Raw genomic sequence first — 19,557 nt, forward strand, 5'->3', positions numbered from 1 at the left:
ATAGTTTAAGTTCCTGACCCACCTTCTGTTCAACACCCATAGTTTTGTGTACCTTTTTATTTCCCCACTCTTTACCTAGACTCAAAAGTAAACAATTCCAAACTTTTTGGTCTCTATTCATATCAAAGTCTGTTCTCAACTTCTTTCTGCTGCTTTCCTATGTTTTCTACATCCACAGCACACTTCTGTGCTGCAGGAACACTTGAATACAGCATTCTAGGTAAAGGTAAAATGTTGATTTAAGTAACAGCATCAGAACAATTCACATCCTATTTTTATTGATTCAAAGTATTTTATCTGGCCGCAACTAGATTCTCTGAAAAGGTCTTCATTCAGCCCTTCCTAGTCATGCTTTGGTACTTTTCCTTAAATTACACAATTAATTAGGATCCAATAAACTGTATTAATAGCACATACTTTGCCTTCCAGTATGAATTGCTTTGCGTTAATCAAGATTGAATTTCATCCATCATTCTGTTGACTGCTGACCTCATTTGATGAAATCCTTCTGATATTCCTCTTCAGACTTCACTAACACACAACCAAATATCATTACATTCACCATTTTTTAAGATATTCTGCTCCAATTGTGGAATTATAGTTGACTGATGAATCTCACTCCTATTCCTCTGTCTCTAGTCACATTTTTATGCAAATTGACTTTTTATGTACCTACTTAGAAACTGTTCAGCAGACCCATTTCCCTGCTCTTAGGTGTTGACATGCAAATGAAAAAATAAAGATAAATTTATTAATATTGGACAGTATGTGCTAATGTTAATATACAACATAAAACACATATTTTCTAAACTTTTTTTTTTAATTCTCACTGTGAGCTTATCATCGTATTTTTTCTAGTATAATACCCATTTTTCTGAGGTTATTACGGCTTAAAATCTCCTTGCATGTTTTTCAACCATGTAAAAATTTCATCTTCTCTTATTACTTCTGCAAAGTAGATGAACATCATTATCTCCATTTTATAAATAAAGAAATTAAGGAAGAAAACCAATAATGATTTCATCAGGATTGCTCAGGAAGTCTGTGTCAGAGATGCCAAGAATACTTGGAATTGTCGGCGAGACTTATTCACTGATCACCAAGTCTTCCATTCCTCATATCACTTCAGTCCTTCCTTTAGTTTTCTAACATCAGTGGGATTTATTTTTCCCATACTTTATGTAATAGGCTTGTCACAAGGGGACTGGTTTGAAACCTGTGTTGTAACGGCCAGTTGACTGATCATCTACATCGTAATAGCCTATCAAAAGTGACAGGTATTCACAGCGAGAGCTGCAGCTTATTACAAACAAAAGCCACATGCACCTTTCATCCTGGTAATTAAAACAAACAAGCCAGTATCTTTGTCAGGGAGGGAGAAGAAAAAAAAAGAAAAAAAAAAAAAAGAGCAGGTTTGCAACATAGTGATTCCTGACAATGTATAGCCAATCTTTGACTGGTACCAATGGTAATTTCTTCAGGAATATCTGAATCTGCTGGAAAGAAGTCAAGGTTGTTTCTTACTGAAACAGCTGAAAGGTTCTACAAGACAGCAAATATCATTCTTGGCATTAGCTGCAAAGCACTGAACACAAAGGCAGAGACCGAATATGTGAAATACCATGAGGTGGGTGGCCAGGCTGAGGTACTGAATACAGGCCACTGTGTCTGTTCTCCAGGAGACTACCAACTCTCCTCTGGAAAATACAGGGACATGACCCTTACATCAGACCGTGGCTCTACAGCTTCACAAAGCAGATGGCTTGTTCTGGCCAGATGATCTGGGTTTTGAAACCAACACCAATAAAACTATCTGAAACTTAGTTGGAGATGTAGAGCACGAATTATCCAAGAACTGAGATACTGATCCCCACCACCACACGCAGGGGTGCACCCACTCTCACAGAACCCCCTGTTTGAATAAAGACAACCCTAGCCCAACCAGCCTTAGTCATACCAATTTGTTTATACACGCTTACATTCGTTATCTTAGACCACAAAAAAAGAACATTCTAAATCTTGGTAAAATATAAAAGAAAGGAAGATTGGTTTGGAGGGCTGTGCTGCCAAGAACACAATAATATCACCATCGGCCCCCACACATTTGTTATTGCATTCAGCACAAGTGCCGGATGAACATCTGCACTGTAAAAATTCAGCCCATTAGCTCCTTCAGCTTGTTAGCATATTTTAATGCTGTGATCACAGCTTTCTATTTCTATCAAGGTGCTACTAGGTGCCAGACTCAGTATTCACATAGTGCGTCATTATTATCTCTACACCCCCCAGGTCCTTAATCTGTCTTACATTTATGAAGCTATTACGCAGCAATACTGAAACAGAAGGAAAGAAGAAGGAGAAATCTGAGAAGGAAAGAGGAAGCCACCAGTGGAGCAATACCGCTGGAAAGATAAGCAGGGCTGCGATCTTATCACGTACGGTTGGACTAACACTGTGTTACTCATTGCTCTCTAGCCTCTTAAACTGTATTGTTAAGTTAGAGAAAAGACATTTATCAATCACATACAAAATGCAATTAATTTAACAACTCGCTCTGATATCTGTTTTCCTTTAGCTCCTAACAGTGGCTCAGTACAAACAGTTGGTCAACTGTCTCGTTTATGGTCTAAACAGAATGTGAAAAAAATAGATTAGCCTTGATTTTTAACCCTAAACCTATAATTAAAAGCGTGGGTATTTTTAAACAAAGACAGAAATCCCAATTTATGTTTTCACAGGAGCTGAGGTACAGATCTTTCTATGTTGCTGGTATTTTTCTTAATGCTAAGCAGTCTGTATTCACTCCTTACGTTTGCATACAACGTGTATGGAAATAAAACAAAAATGAGTGGAAGCCTGCTGTAATATACACACACGTATCTGATGCCTGGGTGCTACACAGTCCCAGGTGACAACTGTGTTTTCTACATGCAGTAGGCTTTCTGTGCGCGTTTGTGTTTTTAAACGGTCAAGCCAAATTTAAGCTTACTTTCCTCACAAGATGGACTTGGTTTCACTATTAAAGCTGTCACACAGTCCATAAATCCTGACCAAAACAACTCCAACACCACTCAGAAAAAAACCGAGTAAGCTTAGAGAAATTAAAAATATCTGTTCCTCACAAAATCAGTGAAAAGACCCAGGTAAAGAGTCTTTCGGGTTGACATGAATTCAGCACTTTCAAGCTTGCGTCCTACATTCAAAATGCCTTAACATGAAAAGTATGTGCTGAATATAGAAGAAACCAATGTGCCCACACATCTTCTGGTTAGGGAAGGGTTGAAGGCTCTTCTCTCATTCTTACACTTATGAAATGAGACATTTCCTCTTCACCTCAGTTCCTGCCCCTTCTAAATGTCGAATTCTCTCAGGAGGACAGAAATCCCATGCTCCTCACGCAGAGCCGTGCAGCATTCCTCCAAGGAACTGGGTTTACTGGGAAAAGCCCAACTGTTTATCTAATTTGCTTATACTCTTTCACTTAGCATCTGCAACTGGCCAGTGCCAGATTCAATATTGGGCTAGCTGGGCCTTTGATCTGACCCAGGACAGCTGGTTCCTATGAAATCATTTAACTAGCTAACATTATTCCAATAAAGCCCCACGTCTTAAGCCAAACTGGACTTTGTTATTGAAATGTTATATTTCATTATACTAGCATGGGTTCATTCCAAATGAACCCAAGCCCATGAACGGTCACGAGAGACCCCTTCTGATGCTTCATTCTTCTGTTTCATTTCTCTGTAACAAAAAGGGACAAACGATGAGATTTTCAGAATGGGGGAGAAGGGGGAAAGCAACAATTAGCTCTTAATTCCCAAACTCTCTTGTATACAGGGAAAGATCTTTAAGCATATATACTTTAGTGGGGGAAGGACTAGCGCATTTACTACCGCTACCATTTCATGGAAACCTTAAACCAGTCAAGGATAAACCACCACCGAATGGAGGCACTTGTACTGCCCTCTGTTTTGTGCCGGCACAAGAGTTTGCACAGTTGAGCTGAGAACAGAAGCACAGACGTGACACCGGCCAAAACAAAGTGGAAGTTTCTCAGAGTTCATCAGAACCAGACTGGGTCTCCCACCCAATTCCTGTGTGGCTGCACAAACATTTGCACAGGGACAACTGAGGGAGCGACCACAAGGGGCAACACTGGCTTATGCCGGTTTCCAACACTTGCAAAACTGTGGAGAAAATCGGGTTTCTCAGGCTTTCCAGTCTGAGAAAAAAAGCTGCAGACTAATGGCCAAAGCAACGTGCTTTGGTTAAACACTACATGATATGGAAAAACATCATTTCATGCACAATACAGACCAGAGAGATCACTGAAAAGCAGGGATTTCTTTGAACACAAACATGATGCTATATATTACGTTACACAGAAACTTCAGACAGAAAATTTTCAGCGTGCACTTATTTATACCAGAACATACAAGAAAACTCACAATTCACCTTCATCTCAGCTGTTACTTTAAAACAGAAGGAGAGGATGAGCCTGCTTAAGAAAAATTAAGGTGGTTCATTTCATCAGGGAGATGAAGAGTTTCTGGAGATAAAGGGTCAGATACGCATCTGCAGAATGAAAAGCAATCAAACATCCCAGTCTGCAGCATTCCTAGCGAAGGAAGGTTGTCTAGTTTGACTCTGTCCCTTTTTTTTGTGAGGAGTTTTTTAAAATTATTTTTTCTTTTTAAAAAAGCAGCCTCAAAGCACGTGCTAAACCATATGAAAATGTAAGTAATCTTCATACTACCTAAACACCTGAACAGCTTCCGATGCTGTACAGAAGAAATAGTTTGTGACGGCTCCTCTAAGCTTATATTAGCCAAGTGCAAGCACAGCACAAAGGCAGTGCTCCTAACGAGCATTTACCAGCGATAACCAATGTGGACTGAATGAGCCACAGAGAAGAGCAGTGGCTTTAAAATTTCTTGCAGATGCAAAAGAGAATTTTAAGTGCTCAAAGTGTACTGTGCGTTCAAATCTTCATTCAAAGACTGTTTTTAGGCATCTGAGGGAGTGCCTAAACTTCAGTCTGGAAATCTCAAGAGCAGTAGCGTCAGGCGTGATGTGACTTTCTATCTCACAGGTATGCTTGGCTCTGCAAGAGACAGGAGCATTTCAGGAGGATTTCAGACCTGCGGGTAAAACTTAGAGATTTAGCCAGGCAGCTCCTGGCGCGCTGTACAGTGTGACCCCTGCAAATGAAAATGTAGAGAGGAAGGACAGCAATGAACAATACTTACTAATGTGGACTGAGAATAAAATCAACAGAAGTTGTTCAGTTCCAGTCTATGATTTCTGATGTCGTGCCTGAGCACCTACTACTCGTATGTGAAATAACGTCTGAAAATAACTGTCTCACAGTTTATTCTCTTCCTCTCTCCAGGGGGAGAATTGTGCCCGTGGCATGATACTGTGCTGTGGTTCTTGTACTTTAGTTTTAGGCCTGCACTGATGAAACATTTTTGCTACCATGCACTTCTGGTGGAGAAAACAGTTTGAAGAAGGGTGCCCTCAGAGTCTGTGGGAGGCCATTTCCCTGCCTCATAGCGGTCCACAAGGAGCTCCTGTCTCTTGCAGAGCCAAGCATACCTGTGAGATAGAAAGTCACATCACGCCTGGCACTACTGCTCTTGAGATTTCCAGACTGAAGTTTAGGCACTCCCTCAGATGCCTAAAAACAGTCTTTGAATGAAGATTTGAACACACGGTACATTTTAAGCACTTAATATTCTTTTTTGAATCTGTAAGAAATCAGTAGCAGAAAAAGGAAACAGGAGAAAGCAAAAGCATTACCAGGCGTAATTGTACTAAACCGTTAATGTTTAGTACTAGATGAAGTGTCCTGAAAGCTAACAGGAATTGAAGGAGTGAATGAAATGTGTATGAAGAACAAACACAAACAGTTCTAACAAATGTTGTTTCTAGATTTTGGTTAAAGGTGATACAACTGACTTACATACTTTGCAAACGAATAATATAGCATTTCAGAGCTACTGAAATTCCCACATTTTCATCTGCAGGGCACTGTGAGCTTTTATTTTTTTTTCTCATTAACTGTAAAAATATGATTAATGTTCCGCTGGAAACTTTGTGAAATGGAAATTCCTTACCAGGAGTCGAGTTCAGCCCTGTTTGTAAGCAGATGCAGATACCTGATGTCGTACCAGCGTATTTTGTGGTTGTTATTGGCCACGTACACGTGTGTCTGGCTTGTCAGAGTCACTAATACTGTAAGGCTCCAGATGAAGAATGGGTAAACTGTAGCATTACTGAATTCCACTGCAGTTTTGTTACAGAATTCATGGGACAAGCGTTCTACTTCATTTATTAAACACCAGGAAATACAGTATTTTTAAAAACACATACAAAATGTTAAAGGAAAACACAAAATTCACCCTAATGTTTTGCCATTTTTTTTTTAAATTTTCAAGCTTATCTTAACTGCTTATGTTCCATGACGTACTTCAAAAATACGCAAAGGTGAAATTTCAAAACAAAGCACAGGACCTGCTTATAGCACTTTAAGAAACAAGACTGAACTACAGGCTGAAAACCAACTGGATTTTCTAAATAAAAATAGCTATCTATCTAGTATGTAGTTATATACACACAGAACTAAAATCCAGAATGCTATGGCTTATTTTATAATGCAAAACTCAGAAAACCTCTTGTTTTTTAAAGAAGTTAGCATACGCATCAAATTAAGTTTTTATTACAACTCCACCAGTCAAAAAATATTTATTGCTCTGTCTACATCAGAATTTTTTATTTCCTTGTCATTAATTGCGCTTAGTGACAGAGAAAGGACAAGTAACAGCATGAGAGATCACTAAATAGCGCAAGATCTGCCCTAGGCTACGGGTCTCACCTGGTTAACACAGCTTCCCCTTTCCAAACCGTAGGCAGCCTCGCGTAACCTCATCTTAACAGCCGGGGACATACGGAGCCCCAGGTAAGGAGAAGAAACCAATCCTTCTGAACAAGTGGGCCAAATCAAGGAAAAGTAAGCAAGTAAAATAAGCCTTTTCAAGCGTATAATGTGACTAAACCAATCAATAAATACAGGTGACCGAGCAGTTTTATGCATGTGTTATGCCAGATGATGGCTCTCCCAATCCACCCCCTCCCGAGATCTACACTCCCAGCTCCATCACCCCGCGCTCCCTGGGCCAATGCAGCTGAAATCAATAGCGCCGTAACACCATCCCTCTCCTTTCCCCCCCCCTTTAAAGCCCCCTGCCCGCCAAGTTTCAGCCGAGATGGGTATTGACCGTCTCTCTCCCAGCACCAGCGGGGCCTGTCCTCTCCTCCCGCTCGGCGGGGCAGGATCAGCCCGGATCAGTAACTGATTAGAGGGGAGCACGTCCTGACTTTCCCCAGTCACTTAAGCCGGCGTCTCATTGCTTGTCCTTAGAGACCACAGCTCCACTCAGGCAGAGAGCGTCTAGACAGTATTCATGATCCATCTGTCTGGCACAGCCAGGCTGATGACAAACTCTATTAGACCCGAAACAATTTTTTTTTTTTTTTCCCCTCTCTCTGCTCTTCCCTCCTCCCATCTCCCTTTTCCTCCGAGAAGCAGTAATCTGACACTGAAAATTACTATCATTGTTGCAATGCTCAAAATAGCAGTGCCAGACTTTCATTAACATCAACGCTAGACTGCTAAATATTTAAAGAAATGGATAAATTTCACCTGAAGTGGGACAGCCCGGCACACATGAAAGCAGAAGCACAATCAAAATGTAAATCTAAGCGGTTGTTTTTATCTGTGCAATTTCAGTGTCACAGTTAGAGGGGGATGCCAAAGGTCTCTTTAAACAAAATATTTTCCTTTGATTGAGCTTTTTGTTTTTAAAACAGAATCATTCTCCAACCCCCTGCAGATCCCTACAAGGCTCAGAGCCGACAGAAGTAGGTGGGGGTGGTGAAAGGGAGAGCTATATATTTGATTTGTTTGGGTTTTTTTACCTTGCAGAGGAAAATGAACTCCTACAGCAAACTCTTCTATGCCAAAACAGCCATGACACATCACCTCCATCAATGCTGACAACTTGAAATTTGATGTAGACATAATTTTCACATGACAAGAAGGATTTGTTCTCCCTTCTTTTACTCTTCTTCAAATTCTCATGCATGTCAATATTTGTGTTTCGCATGCCCACGAATGCATGCAGACCACAGCAGAGATAACTACCTGTACTGTTTTCCACCAAACAATTAAAGAACTAAAATCTCCGCCATTGCAACCCTTCTCAATTAGACATGACTTGGACACCGCAGTCTGCAAGCAGACAACAGACTACACTTCCCATTTCAAAATCCAATTTACTTTTAGCAGAACAAGGCAGGCTGATCATTTGTTGCGAAACAAAGGGAAAAGCTCGAACAAATGAACTGTGTCCTGCTAGAAGCAGGCACATTGTTTCAATTCCTCGGAGTCCAAATTTTGTGGGCCGCGTGGAGCGGCAAGCTGCCGCCAAGGCCAAGTCTGCAATGTTTAAAATCCTATTCTTCACCTCATTTTTCCCATCATGGCTTTGGGCTGTTAAATACACCCTCGACCTCCAAGTAGTGACAAAAGAACAGTCACTTCCATTATCCCGATCAGTAAGTCTTCATAGTTGATGAAAATAAAAACAGTTAAGTGGACACGGGCTACTTTGCAGGAGGCTACCTGTGGGGAAACGTGCAGTAGCCCCCATGTCCTCATGGAGGAGGGGGAGCTAGGCTTCAACACGCATCACCAAACCTGTGTTAAAAATCCCACTGTAAACCAAGCAAGCCGTTGCCTTAACATGTTTGGCTTAAATGCCGTAGCATGTATTTTGAGCAACTCGCCGGACTGCAGCTCGTGCTGTCTAAAACCAGACTCTAACACACCTTGGAGCTGGTGCAGGTTTTCCCCGGCTGCCCTCCAATTTCTCTGTGCTGTACGGACTAAATTGCCCGTGTAGCAGCGTAAGGGAACTCCACCTACAAGTCAGCAGAGGAACCAAGTAATAAATAAAGCCAAATAAAACCAAAGGGCTACAAAAAAATACGTGTTTTGTTTAACTTTGCACACATAAGACATCTTATAGAATCCAGTAGCAACATTTAAAAGACTGAGTTAACAGCCTTCACATCGGAGACAAGTAAGAATAGCAAGGAGAGAGGAACACCAGGTGTGGGAGATTTAAACTCCTCTAACACAATGAGATAGCGTCTGCTATAATCACGAGATCCAGGGAGCAGGTCACCCACAAAAAATATCCTTCTATACCACTGCTCATGCAACTTAACTAAGCTATACAATAAGCTCCAACGAGACATCCTGGATTTGGCTGCTGGCAAGAACACAAATGAGAAATGCTTCAGTAGCCAGGAAATATGGGCTACCGCTAACACGGCACGTACTGCTTAAATGAACTGATACAAAACTTCCATATGAAAATTTATTTATTTAGACATCATTTGGGGGCAGTGTATGTATTAATGTGAAATGAGATGAATCGTCTTTCCACCACGGGAGGATAGAAGGCTTGAATACAGTAAGAGGAAAGGATTCTTTGAAGAAACAGCAGAGGGGAAGGCAAACCATAGCAACGCCAACGTGCTCTAGGTAAAGACAGGGGCAGTCCCAGGGAGGAGCAGGCCACCCTGCTCAGATGTGGACCAGCACACACTTACACGTGGCTCCTTCCAACAGCTTCCTGCCCATTCAAGAACTGTGCACAAGCAAGAAGGTGCAAGAACAGAGCTGATGCGTAACACTGACCAGAAAGAAATTCCTGCTTTACAGTTCCTCAAGTGATGATTTTTTTTTTAGAGTAATTTTCTTCTTATAGAGCTGTATTACCTTCTTGTCACTAATGAGAGGCCAAAGAATATATGTAGTCCTGTGCTGGAAGGTAGCCTTGTCAGCTGGGACATTTCAGGCACGTATACTCTGGTGTACTCTGGTAGGGATCCCCATTAAAATCATTTGAGCAAAAGCATGCACAAGTTCCTTAATTCAACATGTCATCCCTCTAAGGCCTGGGGACCTCACTTCAACAAGTATTCCAGAAACATTTTTTCAAGGCTGGAATAAGCCAATGCAACCAACTGCCACATTCGTAATAATGCTCTTTCCTATTACCAGTTGGCACTGATTTCTACCATGTAACAGCCTGCTTAATAGCCAGAACATGATAAATATCACTAATCCTCATTTGTTTTAAACACTGCTTCTGGTTGTATGATTTTCCATCTGGCTTTGATCCTTTTTCTCTTTGTTTCACCATTAGTACCCTGTTTCACTGGGTTTTGGCCTTTTCAGTTAAAACAAGAAGTCCCTTTATTTACCAGCACTTGTCGCACAGTCCCTATTGCAATGAAAAAGCACAGTCATTATCAATATCCCCAAACACACCAAATAATGAACTGCCCTCTCTGCCACAAGGTAATCAAAAATTTAAACACTTCGGAATGCTCCTACTAATAAATCAAGTATTTCCTGTACAAACTCATTTGCAATGTTGTTACAAAACCAGCAAATATACTTCTTGAACTGTTTACCTCATTATTCCTCTTCAGTCAGCATGGGGGAGGTCTGAAGTAGGACTATTGGACACCATATTTCAGGAGGAGTCAGAAAAAAATAACAAATATAACTGATTTAAGCAAACATAATTCATGTGAAAGAACGTGGGTTTATTTAGGTTTTGGTTTTTTTAAACCCTCCCAGAAGGTGACAGATGGGGTAACAGTCCTCATGTCTGTAAAAGGCTGATTTCAGAAGAAAGCAAACACTTTTTATCCATGTCCACTGAAAAGTGAGACAAATGCCGCCACTTTGACCTGCACAACTTCCCAGAGACAGGGCCATAAAAGGCGCCAACTGAAGCTCCCGTGCAAGCAGTAGGAAACCTGCCACTGAAGGTTTTTTGCAGACACGTTTTGTCGTGTTTTGTCTGGATAAACTTTACACCGCTGGAGGCAAAGAGGATGGATGACCTGCCAGCTGACCAGCGCTGCTCCCTTCCAGGCATGCCTGGCTTCTGCAATGCCTGATGGGAGGGATGTGTCCTAGGAGGAGACCAGGAAGTTTGCAGATCCTGGATCACGCAAGTAACCACTTCTACAGTCCAAAGGCCTCCTGAGGAAAAGGCCAGCACGCAGTGCCAACACGCTGCTGTCATCGTGCTCAATTGACACAGGAACGGGGCGTACTGAAAAACCAATGGTGCCCTGGCTATCACACCTCAAGCTGAAGGAGGCTTTTGGAGTTCCACGTAGGACTCCACCTAGGAACTCAGAGGCTGCCTCCGTCCCACTGCAGCTATGCAGGGCCACCACCTGTGATGCCCCAACTGCTGCTTGTCACCAAAGTCCTTCCCTCTGTCTGCTACCACAGTGGTTTTCATGGCTCCTTTTGGGCAAACGGTTGCGCTGGCTCAGTTTAAGAGAAGAGCTGTACAGTAACCCAGTCAAAAAAATTCCTCTATTTGAACTTTAAAGGTATGCTTACAAGTTTCGCATGCACAAATAAGAAGGCATAACCTTTTTACAACTTAAAAGCCAAGTTGAGCAAAGACATGTGACATTTTGATTTGGACCCATCACCAAAGCCTTCGGCTATTCCTGGGGCTTTGGAAAGGGATCCACTACAAAAATCAAATTGAAACAAAAATAAAATGAAATAATATAAAAGTATATGTAGGCCATTATTATTTCAAAACCTCTGAAATCACTGCAGAGGTACCAAAGTACCACAAAGTACAAGATTTAAAAAGATATACAGTACAACATTTAGACAGATGTTCAATTGGAGGTTGGAGGGCAGAGGAGGAAAGGTGCATATCCAACACCTGACTTCATCTTCTATTATGAATCCACTCCAGTGATTCAGTCCTACCTAATGGCACATGCATTCGTACAAAAATCACAGATACATGCCGCTTGTAATTCCTATTATTAATAACAACAGAAGTAACACAGATATTCCTAAGTCATAGTCACAACCCTAGGTGAAACAGCGTGCTGAGGGACGTCAGTATGGGCAGAACCAAACCATTCAGAAAGCAGTAAGTAATCTAACAGCACTTCTATTGCATTTGTAGACCAGAAGCATTATTAGAAAATTTCTCCCCCATCCAGAAAGCTGAATTGTGGTTTAAAAATAAATTATTGCAATTATACAAAAACAAAATCAAAGTTTGATTTTAGTGTACATCACTGAGGGCAAAACACTAAGAGAGCGATTCTGGTGATAAACTCTGGCACTCTGCGTGAGATACTTATGCACCAAAGAATAGCAACTAAAGCTTTTTTAAATATATACCTACAAAAGCCTTTCTTAGTAGTCTTAATAACATATAAAGACTGTCAAACAGACAAAGCACAAAATGTTTTTTAGAACGTTGGAAAACAAATTATTTAATCATTTATACATTACGCTTTCTTTCTCAGAAGTCACATATGATCCATATGATTAGAACATCAATATCTGCGTCACAAACTCCGTCTGCACAACTACAACTTTCCAGGCTTAAAAACCTAGAGAAAGCATGTTACAAATCACTGCTGCTTCAGAGAAAAACAGTATTTACTTCCTTTGTCTCATCCCCCCCAGATATCATACTGCAGACCAAGTTGCCGAACAGACTGATTTCTGAGGTAAAGAGACATATTCGACATACATAGATACACAGATGCACACAAAGAGACAGTACTTACAGCTAAAGATGCCTGGAGGTGGATGCTCTGTTACAAGCAGACAGTTCTCTTCATCACTGTTATCCCCACAGTCATTCTGTTGGTTACAAATCAATGAACCAAGATACAAGCATTTACCACTGGCGCAGGTGAATTTGCACTCTGAAAGGCAAAAAAGAAACCAAAACAGAAATTTGTGAGGGAACTGGTGCTTACCTTCTTCACTGCTAGAACGACTGATATGAGAAGCAGTCTTTTTCAAGTAGATGTTATCGTGGTGGATGGGTCTTTGGAACTTCATCCCCAGAATAAATAATATAGTATTTGTAAGCATTGCATGTATAAATATATACGTGACACGTTCTAGATCACCAGAATCAATCCACTAGTAAACCAGATTTGCCGTTTAGGGAAATTAAACTTCTTCTTAAAAACCAGACAATATTTTTTTGTAGTTCATGTCGATTACAATTCACTTGGAACAAAGACTGTGTTCTCATGCATGTTTGTGTGGCACCTTGCGTATATAGGGCAAGACAGCACTATGAATAAAAATAATAATTGTTGCATATTAAAAAACTCTTGCACAATGTAAAACAGCATCAGCTGTAAGGCAGCGGTATAGTTTGTAACCAGGAACAATCCTGTCCAGACACAGACAATTATTCCTTAACTGCCTTCCCAAAGCCAATTTGCCAGTCTCCCAACTAATTACAATCAAGCACTCAGTCTGCACATTGAACTCCCACACGCCAGTTTGCTTAACAAAGTCAGTAAACTTCTAAAGCCTCTGTAAAGTGGCTGAACGCTATAAGCAGGCATGCCATATTTTGTACATTTCGTTCATTACAAAGAAAAGAACTGTTTCCCCTAAATATCGTTCAATCATGAGAACAATTCCTACGAGACCAAGTATTAAAAACTTTGTTGCCTCAAGTTCCTTCTTCTCTCCCTTTCTCTGCAAAAGGATACAGGCTGGCTAACAAATCCCGTGTAAGATCCCTCACTAGACTGATATCTAGCTCCTAAAAAACAAACATCAAGGGAAAACTCTTTACCTTGTCTCCCACCAACAGGAGAGCTACGCAGTCACCCCTTCAGACAAGGATGACATTACCTCCATCCTTGGCCATTTGTTTACTGGTAAAGACTAAGTGCTAACCAGTGCTAGCTTTTTATAGGAATTACAGTCCAGTGCCTTGTCATCTTGGATGTTTTTTCTTTAATTTTCAGAGCCCAGTCAGACAGGGCTTCCGTCTGACTGACTTGTCTTCTGTCTGAAGCTGTAAAACCTCAGTATTTAAATAAGGCTTAATGTACTAAGGATGTCTACTATGGTTGATAATTAAAATTCCATTGCCCTTCTGCTAAACTGATCATTTAAATGTCACTTCCAGAAACAAAGCTTTATAGTAAGTATTTGAGATGTAATTAAGAAATGTTCACAAAAAATATTCAAGCAATTATAAAGAGCTTTCTCACTAGGCTTGTTCCAAAGTTAAATACACTACACATATAGAACAGAGGACATATTATATCTAGACAAATTATAATTTAATGATTACACTTCCAGCACGTTGACAAATTCTGGCCATTCTCGTTCACAAGCGAAGGCAAAGCAGACAGAATTAAACCCACGGAACACTCACAAGCAGTTCATTAAAGCGGTGCCATGCCCTGAACACCGGGTTTCCCCAAGGGCTGCAGTCTGGGTTGGCTGATTCTGCTTAAGAGAGGTGGTCACTGGTCCTTCCCAGCAAAGAGACAGCACTTGTTCAGCTTCAACAGTATCAACAAGAGACTTTCCTTTAATATTCACAGCCCTTACTTGCTCTGAACTGAGACAACAGGACCTATAGTTCTAAAAAGCCCCTAAAACAGTTACCAAGGTGCGATACTTACCCACACGAATCTGATGTGTAACATAAGCAAAGTAATAGTGAATAAGGGGAAAAATAAATTGGGAAAGCGAACGAAATAATTTTTCTTAGGAAATGTGCTTTGTAGGTAAAAGTGATTTGCGGACTTCACTCTGAACACTTTTCATCAACAGTATTAATGGCATTTTGGTACATGTACCAGCAAGAATCTGCTGCTGCAAAAATACATACATCAACATGTGCAACACATAAAATGCTACTTAGGAATATAAATAAAAGCCATAAAATACTATGCAAGAAAAACAAGCATTTCCTCTGGAAAAAAAAATCTATCCTTTCATTCCACTTGGTCAAACTGCACTTAAAAATCAGTGAGTATTTGCCTAAAGAAGGTCCTCAAGATTTAAGCTTTTTCAGTCCAACCCTGTAATACCTGAACTACTCAAATTGTACAATAAAATACTGTACAAACAAAATTTTTTCCCCTGCTCCTTTGTCACCCTGTCCTTCTCTGCTACAACAAAGAGCTGAAGAGGCATTTAAGGGCTTAGTTTTTCTGTTTTGAGTATAGAGTTTAAAAATTTCATAACCGGAGTAAGCCTTTGAAACCTAAGGAACTAAGAAGGTCATTAACAGTTACTTTCGGAAAGGAGACTCTAAAGATCAGTCTCAATATTAACAATTTGATAATTACAACCCATTTCTGCAACTTCACGAAGTAAGAAACTGGAACAAGAAAAGAACAAAGCTGCCTTGGAAGATTAGAAAAGTTGGCTTGAAAGGGTTCAAACTTTCAAGGATCTTAAATGAGGAATATAACACAGGGTGAAATTAGAGGGGTAAAGGACATACTGCTTCTATTTGAAAGACAAATATCAAACACCATATTGCTTGAAGTTAGGTTTGGCCTGTTACTTTGGCTACAATTTTTAATTCTTTCCTGTGTCTTTGTGTTGAGTCCTGATACAAAGCTTTCCACGCTTCCCCCATGGATGATATAAAGTTCTCAAGCAGGATGTCAACTCAAAAGCAATTAAAGCTAAGAACTTTCCATTTCTATTTGCCACCAGATTATACAGTCTTCAGACAAAAAACCAAATGAAGCATTGAATTTTTGTCACTCTATTAAAGTTTTAAAGTTCTGTTTTTTAACTAACATTACCGTAAGAGGACTAACCAGAGGAAAAAAATTGTGCTCTAAGGTGTTTGGTTTTGCTTTGGTTTTTTGGTGTTTTTTTTTTTTCCTGGATAATGGACCACATAGAAATTTGAATTCAAAAAGCAGACTCAATCAACCTTTCCTGTAAATTTTTATGGCTACTTCCTCATTCCCTCAGATTTGGGAACCATTGTCAAGGTGAATAAAAAAAGTCATCAGGCCTCTCGTCCCCTGTTGATGTGCCCACATTGACTGGAAGGTTGCTCGCAATACCGCAGGAATTCTGTGTTTATTTTAAAATGGCCCGTGTTGCCAAAATCATCTTGCCTTGTGATCTCCCACCAAATCTGTCTGCCAAGAAAGCAGTCACCATGTACTGGGCCTGGCTGGGATGGAGTTAACTTTCTTCATAATAGCCCTTATGGTGCTGGGTTTTGGATTTGTGACCAAAATAGTGTTGATGATAACACACCAGTGTTTTGGCTATTGCTGAGCAGTGCCTGCACAGCGTCAAGGCTTTCTTTTTTCCTCACCCCGCTCCTCACAGGGAGGAGGCAAGAGGCTAGGAGGCAACACAGCCAGGACAGGTGACCACAACTGACCAAAGGGATTCTCCATGCCATACAGCCTCATGCTGAGCAATAAAAAAAAGCGGGGTTGTCTTCCTGTTGCTCAGAGACGGGCTGGGCATCAGTCTACTTGAGGGAGGTGATGAGTGACTGCCTTTGCCTGACTTTTTTCCCCTCTTTCCTTCACTTTCTAAGCTGTGTTTTTGCTGTTGCTCTTCCTATTCTCTCCCGTTCCTGTGGGGCAGGAAGGGGCAGCGAGCGAGTGGCCGTGCGGGTGCTTAGCTGCTGGCCAGGATCAACCCACAACACATGCACATGCAAAAGTAACTTGTAAATCTAACAAAATTTAATATCCGATGGAGGACATGAAAGTGCAAAAATTACCCTGTATAATCATGTTCTGTTGAAGTCTGAAGGAAATACTCAAAGGAAAAATGTATGAATGGGACAAATTAATTAAACAGCTTAATCAATGAAAATACAGATACTTTTGAACACGGAACATACTTAGCAGCAGGTATTTGTGACTTGTAAACAAAAATGCAGTACCTTGAAGTAGTTTGCGTAGTAAATGCATTTAAACAGGGTGTGCTTTTTCTAAAACTAGAAGAGAATCCTTCCTTGTAAAGGATCAAAGTCAGGTTGATGGAGATAGTCAGAAGCAAATATTAGCGTATCGTCAGACTGAAAGTTGGTAAACAGACCTGCAGAGCTCTGTACTGAAATACTAGGAGTGACCTCAAAACACTCTGACAGGGAAATCCAGACCAGTGCAGACTAGACCAATGTGCCTAATGACACACCAGAGCGCCCTTTTCAGCACGAAGTCCTGTACTTGGCTTGTCTAGACAAGAAGAGGGGGAAAAGCTCCCGTTTTGAAAACAAGCCAGCACGATCCTTCTTTCATGAATAATGTTTCAAAGCTAGGCAGTTTCCCTCTTCATTTTCAAGTGGCAATTAGTGAAACATCAGTAGGTTGGTCTGCAAGGCTCTGACTAGAGCTAAACCTGAAGCAAGATGACAGCTACTGGAGGCTGAAAAAACCAGCCCTTCTTACACTTTTATCTTACTATGTTTGTAATTATGTCCGCAGCATAATTTTAAAATTTATCTTGCCGATATACTGATTCTTCAACATAAAGTTTTAATAAGCATACTTCCAGGTAGAACGAGACTACCTTGGGAAAAAAGGAATACTAAGAATACTATTATGAATGTTTCCTATTTTTCTAAACTGTATGCAAGTAGTATGAATAAGCACATGGTTCACATGTTTAAGGTAGATACTTGTATGTGTAAACTCTCTACACACAAATACCCATTAATATATGACTGCATTTCAAATTGTTAATTGAAGGCTACGTTTCTGATGCAAGGGCAAAAGATGGATTTGTCTCGTGATACAAAAAACTCCTCTGATCAGCGTTTTTTATTGTGAAATGCAAGATCTGCTGTATTGGGTAGGCTTATTTTACATTTTCTGTGCCTATCCAACAAGATAATTTTATCCTTGCATTCAACTTAATTCTTTTAGACTTCATTTACACTTGACTTCATCCATATGAACAGCATTCCCATTGTTTTGTCATCCCACTTACTGTAGGGCATTTTTAATTATAGCTAAGTGCTGTTTGTTTTTGTAATGTAAATCCAACCACAGGCCAAGAAAAAAAAAAGCGACAAAGTGTCATATTGAAAAAATATGGTAGTTTAGGCCACTGTTACGATGCATGTCACAGCTACTTATTTAACTGTTCTGAGATGATTATCTGACCCAGGGGCAGAGTTCTATTCCATCCGTTCGAATAAAAAATAAAAAACTGTGCATGCAGCCAGTGATCTCAAATTGGTTTGGCTAAATCGTAGTAACATAGTACAAACAAACAAAATAAAATCCTAAGTGATGTCTGGGAGTTATCCAGAGTGTAAAGGCACCCTCCCAAAATCCAGGGAATTGGTAGCAGCCCTGGCAGTACAACCAGCAGAGGGTGATCAAATACCCTGCTGGCACCAGAGAAGTAGAAGGCGAAAATCTCTTTGCCTCCGGGTGGATCTAGATCACTAGAATAAAGGCCTAATTTCTAATTTCTTACATAAAGATTCCATTTTAAGTATGTCATCATACTTCTTCATACTCCCTTTCATATTGCAACACATAACAGCCTGAAAGAAAATATGTTTAAAGGGCATCATCACCTGTTATAAGGGTAATAAGAGGCAGAAGTAGTAAATTGGGGAGGGTGGGAGGAAGCACACTTCGCTAGAGATTAAAGAAATATAAACCACAAATACCAGAGTCAGTACAATAAAACCCTGTTCAACCTCTGATAAACATCTGTCTGTGTATTATTTTTAATATTGCAGATTGTAGCTTTATAATGGGAAGTAAATCATAAATAGGAGGCAGTGTACACACGGAATATGTTTATTTGGGAAAAAGCTTGGTTAATAAGGAAGATGGCAGGCTGCCACGCGATCTAATAAATCTCCATTGGTGCAGGGAAGGGAGGGATAAATAGGTCTTTACAAAACAAAAAAACACTTCATAAAAAGAACGCCAAGCAGAATACCAGCAAAACTGAAAGCGGATCAGCTTATGCAGGGTAAGAAGCCGAGCCGTAAGCCAGAGTCAAAGGCCTGTCCTCGCTGCCCGCAGCCGCACGCAGGAGAGGGGAGTCAGTTCTCAGAGCCAGGAAACACCGAGACCGAGAGACCTTCTCTGCCCAGGGGAGATGACAGCCCTAAAACTGGACCGACTGAAAGAAGACTGTTACGGGTTCAAAACCAGTCTTGTCTCATTTGCTGAGCTGCTACCCTCTTGCAGTCCCCCATGCTCACTTGCCTATCCAGCAATTATCTTTTCATCTTCTTCTTAAGGCAAAACCTGATGTGATGCCCTTTTAACTGGTTACTATTAGTCTGGAGAAAAGGAGGCTGAGGGAGGACCTTATCGCTCCCTACAACCTCCTTTCATGTAGTTGTAGTCAAGTGGGAGTCGGTCTCTTCTCCCAAGTAACAAGTGATAGTACAAGAGGAAATGGCCTCAAGTTGCACCAGGGGAGGTTTAGGATGGATACTAGGAAAAATTTCTTCACAGAAAGGGTTGTCAAGCATTGGAACAGGCTGCCCAGGGACGTGGCTGAGTCCCCATCCCTGGAGGTATTTAAAAGACAAGTAGATGTGGTGCTGAGGGACATGGTTTAGTGGTGGACTTGGCAGTGTTAGGTTAATGCTTGGACTTGGTGATCTTAAAGGTCCC

At 40.7% G+C, this 19,557-nt stretch overlaps 1 protein-coding gene across 4 annotated transcripts in view; it reads right to left on the reverse strand.

Annotated features, from left to right (window-relative positions):
- Positions 1–19,557, reverse strand: part of LDLRAD4 (low density lipoprotein receptor class A domain containing 4) — a 287,484-nt gene that overhangs the window by 132,683 nt on the left and 135,244 nt on the right. For all 4 annotated transcript variants that reach the window (XM_074576574.1, XM_074576576.1, XM_074576573.1 and 1 more), the window contains one exon: positions 12,712–12,852. In XM_074576574.1, the coding sequence (XP_074432675.1) occupies positions 12,712–12,852 (141 nt within the window). The remainder of the gene's footprint in view (positions 1–12,711; positions 12,853–19,557) is intronic.

Source organism: Larus michahellis, chromosome 2, assembly GCF_964199755.1.
Source record: "Larus michahellis chromosome 2, bLarMic1.1, whole genome shotgun sequence".
NCBI classification, from domain to species: domain Eukaryota; kingdom Metazoa; phylum Chordata; class Aves; order Charadriiformes; family Laridae; genus Larus; species Larus michahellis.